The sequence below is a fragment of the Raphanus sativus genome, chromosome 7, assembly GCF_000801105.2.
Source record: "Raphanus sativus cultivar WK10039 chromosome 7, ASM80110v3, whole genome shotgun sequence".
Classification (NCBI taxonomy): Eukaryota; Viridiplantae; Streptophyta; class Magnoliopsida; order Brassicales; family Brassicaceae; genus Raphanus; species Raphanus sativus.
In genome coordinates this window covers 19,806,687-19,814,204 of record NC_079517.1, presented here as the reverse complement: position 1 = coordinate 19,814,204, position 7,518 = coordinate 19,806,687, and the positions used below count along the sequence as shown (strand labels likewise).

Here is a 7,518-nt window from a genome sequence, read left to right as displayed (position 1 = left end):
TTCACTCCATTTCTTTCCATTCCGATTTTCATTTGGTGTTGAGCATATCGATATGGAGCGTGCCTCAAGCGAAAAATCTGGTCTGAGCAACATTCACTTGAAAAGAGGCAACGAACAGACGATAACATACGCTCGGCGATGGAGGATTTTGATGTTCTTGATTGTCATGTTTGCTTCGAGCCGCTCACTATTCCTGTTTTCCAGGTTTGATTTTGAGTATTTATTTAGATAGTGACATGCCACTTTTAGAATTGTGTGTGAGTTTGAACTTTGTATTTCAGTGTGATAATGGACATTTTGCTTGCTCTTCCAAAATGAGAGATATATGCCATACATGTAGTGGCGGATCCAAAAGTAAATTTTATCGGGGTCAGTTTATATACAAATAACAATACAAAACAATACACATATAAGATGAAAAACATAACAATATTTGTGCATATGTATTAAATCTATATTCTCTCATAATATTATGATTTTTAATAAATTGTTAAAAAATAAATGTAATTTTAATTTTATTGGCAGAAAAACCACAAAAAATCACTGATATTGAATAAGGTATGGTTCTATTTGTTATCATTTATTTTCATATGCATTAATCCTTTTATTTTCTAGTTATAATGTATGGGTTAAAAAACTAAAACTCTTGTTGGTTTATGTCCAGATGATCTTCATATCCCTTTTGTTTATAATAAAACTTCCAAAGATCATTTTAGTAAGTGTTAAGAGAGAAAGAGAGTCACTAATTAAAGATACACAAACTTTAATTAGTGTTGACAGAGAGATAGTGTCTAAGAAAACAAAAAAAAAGAGAAAGAGAAAATATATTAAATGTACTACTAAATCTCAATTAAGATTATCTATCGAGAATATTCATAAGAACACTAAAACAAAACATTAGTATAGTAAATGCGTACTTTAATGTGACAAATAGAGTTAATATCTTATAGATTTTTTTTGATGGCGTTAATATCTTATAGAAATAGAAATTGGATTTGTTTTGGTTGAAAAAAAAAAGGTTCTTTTAAAAAATATGAAATCGAAGGGGTCAAAACATGACTAATAAGAAGGTCAATAACTGAACTTTTATATAGTTAAAGAAGAAATTAAAAAATTTAGTGGGGTCAATTGACCCCCTAACTTGTTAGTAGAACCGCCTCTGCATACATGTGCTTCGCCTCCATATTCGCTGCAGAGCAATGGAGACTGTGATAGAATCAGTCTTTCTACCATGTATAAACGCTAAGCTTGGATGCGCCAAGAAGGTCCTTTTTCTGAATGAATCAACCCATAAGAAAGAATGCAGTTTCTCTCTTTGCTCATGCCCTGTACAAGAATGCAGTTACACTGGCTCATACACTGATCTCTATGATCATTATGCTATTTCTACTCATCAGGATAGCATGGGAAGAGGGTTTGAATGTGGCACTCCGTTTTATGTCTTGATGAACATCAGCGAAAGAATATTTATTAAAAGAGAATTTTCCATGAAACTATTGTTTGCAGTGCAGTGTTTTAGAGAACCTTATGGTGTGTATGTAACTGTAAGCTGCATTGCACCATCTTCTCCGGAAGTAGGACACTTCTCTTATGAAATCTCCTACATAATTGCGGATGGACACACTATGACATATGAATCACCTGATGTGAAGAAAATTCTTCAAGTTAACATGGAAACCCCTCGAGAGAATTTCATGTTGATCCCTCACAGTTTATTGTGTGGTGATTTGTTGCCCTTTATTGTTTTCACCTTTGGAAACTATCTATCTCCTCTGTTTAATCTAAACCTATCCGTTGTCGTTTCTATATAAGTTGTTTTATATTTATTTTTTTTGCTAAAACGTTTCTATATAAGTTGTGACATATTGAAGTAAGATCAGATTTAGTTTCAGTTAGACTAGATTTTGTCTTGACGAGGAAATTCAGTTAAACGCAGTATGTTATTTCATTGATACTGCTACACCACGGAAACAATGCTAATGATTTTATCCTATGTTTCAATGTCTTTGCACAAGACTGCCGTTCGGCCTCTTACAAGAACATGTAATGTTCATGTGTGACTGTCTATTCCATTAATAATGTCGTGAACATTTGCGATAAGATTTAACTTCATTGGGTAATCTACAAAATTTCCTTCAACCTTGGCGTTTTCATAGTTGTGATAAAGCTATGTTAGAGGAGAAAGAAACATAAAAATATAGAGTCCATAAAGGCACGCTGAAAATATTTTTTGCATAATGTGTAGTGTTTTCATAGTTGTGATAAAAATGTGTAGTTGCTGTAAGCATAAACCGATTGTTTGTTCCAGATAGAAATGAGCGTAAAGCGGTGAGGTTGCTATTGTCTAAACCAATATCCATGAGAAAATAAGTATAGAACTTTTATATATAAAACGGACAATAGTTTGGAAGACATCTGATGCTTTTCGTGAGAAAATAATTTGTCAACCCTATTAAAAATGAAAAGAGAATAGCAGATTCTTCACTATTTTCTTTACTTTACATCTAAATTTTTAAACAAGAATCAATCTTTTTTTAGTGGAAACCCAAAGATTAGAGAACGATGCTTCTACCTGATCTGGAGGTTGTTTACACACACTTGACACACAAACAAAGTCAGATCATTCATTCATCAAGATAAATCCCATTACCAACAAATCCAAGATAAATTAAGAAACACCCTTGTTAACTGGAAACCATAAATGAAACACCTGTGTTGAGACCCACATGCTTCAATCACCCCAAGAAGAATCGTTGAAAAAACAGAAGTTTCATCGTTTTGTCTGATCCATGGCTTCTTCATCCTAATGCTCCATCAAGGCGGCTTCCGTTTCTGACAAAGGAGCTGCAAAAGTAAAACGATTAGATCCTAGATGCTGTATGTAATATTTGCGATATACGCATTAGTTTACAGACCGGATATTTCTTAATGAGTTCAAAGTATTTAGAAACTGGACCACCCTCAAACATAACGTTACTAATGTCATGTAAACACCAAAGAGGACAATGAAGGTACCTAGCAAGTCTTCGTAGGTATCTGATAATAAGGACGAGTCCATTAGTAAAGGTGGTGAAAACACTTGATCTTCAACGTCGTAAAATGATTGTTGCGGATCAGAAGCTACACTGTTTGATCCAGCAACTGAGAGAAACCCATTCCCGTTAACGTAATCTTTGAAGGAATCTAGATCGTCAAACGTGTCGGGTATGTCGCTGTATTTGCTTGGCGCGAGGCTATGGGGAACATTGTGTTCAAGAAAGGAAGGCTCGCTCAGAGAGGTCTGTAACCTCGACCCTCTGAGAGGCAAGCTTTTGGTTTCTGATGGAAATCGAGAAAAGCCAGCTCCTGAAAGAGGTACGAAGTAATGCTCGGAGCCTTCATCGGATTGACTGTCCCGTGATGATCCTGCTGAAGATGGAATCAATAAAGCCGCTTCTCTAACAGATTTCTTCAGGTTCTGGACAAAAGAGCTGTTGGTATCTGAAACAAACATTACATAACAAAGGTCTCAGTGAACTGGCATATCACAATTCAAATAATATATATATATATATATATATACTATATCATATTTCATTTGAAATACAAAAGGCAATTATGCAACAAACCAGTTGTCAAGTTGTCTGCTCGAGTATTTGACAATGGTTGGTCCGTAGTGTTCTTCTCAGACAAGCTTTCCATTTTATTGATCTGAGAAGCCACTGGATGTCGCTTTTGTCCATTTCCACCTTTACCACAAGAAGTAGGAGTGGAGCTAAATAATTGTGGAAGCTTTAACGTAGGGCTAGCTGAGACCTTCTCAAGCTGAACATTAGACATTGTCGAGGTCAGCTCAGCAACATCATTGGATATACCTTCCTGTGTCATAGGAGGAAAATGTACAATGAGCGTCTCTATCAAATATACACCAGAAGAGAATAAAAGTTAACTCATCAAACTGTTACTATAAGTATCCCACTCACCTGAGATTGTACAAGTGAAGCTGCTTGCCCGTTACTTCTCGTAGCTGGAGGTAAGGTAGGCGGAAGACTATTAACCTTCTCAGTACATTCTAATATGGATTTCTGTATGGCTGGAGAAACTTCCTTTAATTGGTTGATGAGTACCTGCACATAGTGTTCCATCAGCAGTAAGGACATAGTAGAGACTTAACCAGTAAAGTATGAGCTACATGCATACGAAAGTTTTTGTAGGCATGCTCAAAGATATCCTATAAAACAGAATGGTAATTACAAATGTAATTCTCTATCGATGTATATAGCTCAGATAATCTACCAAAATATTCACAAACATTAATGGAACTCTGGATATCATCAATCAAACATATACTGCCTTTTACAAATATTACAGAAAATGCAAAAAGCAGACTTGTTAGTTTTCTTTAGTTACTGAAGCGGATGCCGTCTACAGGCTATGTTTCCATGAAAATTTTTATCAAGGCCCTCAACAAAAGCAGCTTATGTTCCTAATCTGTGCATTTGACTTCCACCGTTGGCCAATAGCATCTTCTACCTAAGGGAACAAAAGGTAGCACATTTACCTGAAAGCTAGCTAAATGTTGTTGATGTTCAGCCAAAGTTGCAGCCAATGATTCAACATGCCCACTTGTACCACCATCATTTGCAGTCCGCAAAATATCTGGACCATCCCCATCATTTGCTTTAGCCTAAACATGTAAAGATGAAAGATAACTAACAAAGTCATGGAACTGAATTCCTCACAGAAACAAAAGAGTGGAAGCATTAAGCAATGAAGGAAGCGCATACTAGCCAGAATGGTTAAAAGTACTTCAGTGAAACCCCACAACGAGATAGGAGAAGACATACCAGCTGAAGAGATTGTTTATGAATACGCTGTAATGCGTGTGTCCAGCGCCTTATGATTTCCGCTACATCAACAGTCTGGTTATTCCTTCCACCTCTATCATCTACTCGAGAGAGTGTTTCATCACTTGCTTGTGAGTTGGTTTCGAAACTGTCTACTAGAGAATGCTCATGCATGTTTGCGTACGATCCATCACTTAGTTCTTTGTCGTCTGCTAGTGACGCTAAATCATCTGAATGGGCAGAGAGTAATTCTGCACGAGGACCTTGAGAACTCTGATCCATCGCTGCAAGTAGGGCCGATCCTGAAATTCGGTATCTACAGATCAAAAGAAAGCAGACGTCAGTATAATGGTGGAATGCAGACCGTGTGTGTTATAAGAGGCCAGTTACCTGTGCTCCCTGTGAGCTATCAAATCTTCAATGGGACCAGACGCAAGAACTTCATGCTGACCTGAACACAGTGACAAACATCAGATCCTAACCTACATAACTCTTGAATAAAACTACATTTAAGTACCTTTTCTCAGTATTTTAACTCCTAAGAATAAATAAAACAGTATAAAAGCTTACCTTTACGAGCCATTATAGAATCCCATAACCGAGTGGACTTTGAAACTAGATGAGAATTGAGACTAGAGCTAGAAACAAGGTCATCCCACACTTCTCCTTCCTGCTTTACTTTGTTTCTTAAGTCGTTAAGTTTTTCTAGTTCCTGCTGCAGATATGCCTTATGCCAACAAAACAGAAAAAGAAATGCATCAACAAATTAGCCAGTATGATCAGGCAAAAGCAATTCAGTACCTCTGCTCTCACAAAAAAAAAAGAACATGTAACGTCCTACCTCTTCAGCACATAGACCACGGAACTCTGCGGTCATCTCATGGGCTAAATTAGACCACATGGCCTGTCTTTGAACCGCAGTTTCTGCGTCTTTAAGAAATCGACGGCGCTCAACCGCTATCCGGGCCTGCAAACAAAGAAACAAGCATTTGTACGTTATTCCGCTCATCACTCACATAAGCAGTGTGTAAGTACAAGACAAGACACAACCCTGAATATGGATACACTACCTTGGTTACAGGAAGTAAAGTAGCTGCATGTGAGAAGGAGACGTCTGTTAGAGAAGAAGGCAGAGGATTGGAAGCCACATCAGCAGGAAAAGTTCTTCTATGAACTTCTCTTAACGCATGCAGAGAAAGTTGCCATAAGAGCTCAACAAATCTGCAATAAAAAAAAAGAAAGGTTCCACATTTACATACAATAATGCAAAGATGAGGAAACAAGGCTAATGAAGAATCACATAAGAAGAAACAACCTTGGTCCACAACAAGTAGCAAGTGATGAAACCCTGGAGTTACTCCTTGGTAATGCTCCTTGTGACTCAAGCTCGCTTATAATCCCTTGAACAACCTAAATTAATTCTAAGCGGTTAAGAAACCAAATAATTAAACCGTTACTCTATAGAGTTGTCAAGCCGTTTTTTTTACCTTGCGGAAATCACGAGACTGAGCCGAATCGAAAATTGGCCAGACCTTATCGAAATCCTGAGAGATCGAGAAAATCATTAAGTGATTTGGAATTCGAGAGCGTAAAATCGTAAACTGTATCAGAATCGTACCTTTGAAGACTGAGCGGGTCCTCGGAGAGAAGAGAGGATGAAGTAGAGAAGCTGTTCTCCGAGCTTCGGGTTGGAATGGCGGAATAACCCCACCCGAGGAGTCCCGTTGGAGGATCCGAGTCCGATCACGCTCGGATCCAGACCTAAGAGTAAACAGTTGGTGTACATTGCACTCTCGAGCTCAAGTTCTCTCTCCTTCTCTCTGTCCATCGTCATCACCCGTCGTCTCCGATCTTCTTCTTCTCTCTCCCCTTTTTAAAATTGAATCTCGATCGAATTCTCTTCTTTCCGGCGACTTTTTAAATATAAGCCCTTCAACTTTTATCATTTACGAAATGTGCTCCCTCGAGTTTTCTATATATCTGGTTGGTACATGGTTAACAGATACATAACAAGCTGAGTACATGAAACAAGGCTCAACAACACACAAATATTTTTTTAAAAGAAAACTATTAATCATTAATTTCAACATGAGAGGGGCAATCGGAACAAAAGCTCGCCGTGTTATTATAGGAAAAACGGCTGAAACTAAAATTATAGAGGGACAAACCGAAAAACAACTAACAATAATTGTAGGCTTATAGATCTAAGTAATAAAGAGAACAATACAGGAAAAAGAAAACACTAGAGGTTTACCAAATCTGCTCCCTCCAGTTTTCTAAATATCTGGTACACGGTTAACATATACATATCAAGCTGAGTACATGAAACAAGTCTCAACAAACACAGATATCTTTTTTTTGTCAATTCTCTGGAATAGTCTTTCTTCGCAAAAAAATATTCAAAAAATAAAATGACCAAAATAACATTTTTTATTTTAAAATTTTTATTTTTTATTTTTTGAAATTTTAAACTTCATCCCCAAACTTATCTCTTAACTCTAAATTCTAAATTTAAATTAGTTAATCTAAGGGATATAAATATATATATTATCTTTTAATAAAAAAAATTTGGTCATTTTTCCTCCTTGAAAACTATTTTTGTGAAATAAACTAAAAGATCTATCTAAAGAAATTTCTCTTTTTTAAAAATAAATATTAAACATTAATTTCAATATGAGAGGGGCTATCAGAA

The 7,518-nt window shown here is 36.5% G+C and overlaps 1 protein-coding gene across 1 annotated transcript; it reads right to left on the bottom strand.

The window, feature by feature from the left end:
• Positions 1 to 2,552: 2,552 nt before the first annotated feature.
• LOC108830584 (AUGMIN subunit 6) lies at positions 2,553 to 6,736 on the bottom strand. The gene is made up of 13 exons (XM_018604186.2): positions 6,445 to 6,736; positions 6,314 to 6,370; positions 6,142 to 6,236; positions 5,897 to 6,047; positions 5,668 to 5,793; positions 5,397 to 5,553; positions 5,217 to 5,277; positions 4,827 to 5,142; positions 4,541 to 4,666; positions 3,963 to 4,106; positions 3,609 to 3,858; positions 3,016 to 3,480; positions 2,553 to 2,844 (listed from the first exon to the last, which is right to left on the bottom strand). The coding sequence occupies exons 1-13, from the start codon at positions 6,658 to 6,660 to the stop codon at positions 2,804 to 2,806; spliced, it is 2,205 nt and encodes a 734-aa protein (XP_018459688.1). The 5' UTR covers positions 6,661 to 6,736; the 3' UTR covers positions 2,553 to 2,803.
• Between the last annotated feature and the right edge of the window lie 782 nt (positions 6,737 to 7,518).

What these genes read in the sequence shown, in the direction of transcription:
- LOC108830584 (XM_018604186.2), bottom strand. Translation starts at nt 6,660, where the DNA reads ATGACGATGGACAGAGAGAAGGAGAGAGAACTTGAGCTCGAGAGTGCA. An exon ending in GTGGTCTATGTGCTGAAGAG is followed by an intron (nt 5,554 to 5,667) that starts GTAGGACGTTAC and finishes TGTTGGCATAAG; the next exon opens with GCATATCTGCAGCAGGAACT. An exon ending in CTTCACTTGTACAATCTCAG is followed by an intron (nt 3,859 to 3,962) that starts GTGAGTGGGATA and finishes CCTATGACACAG; the next exon opens with GAAGGTATATCCAATGATGT.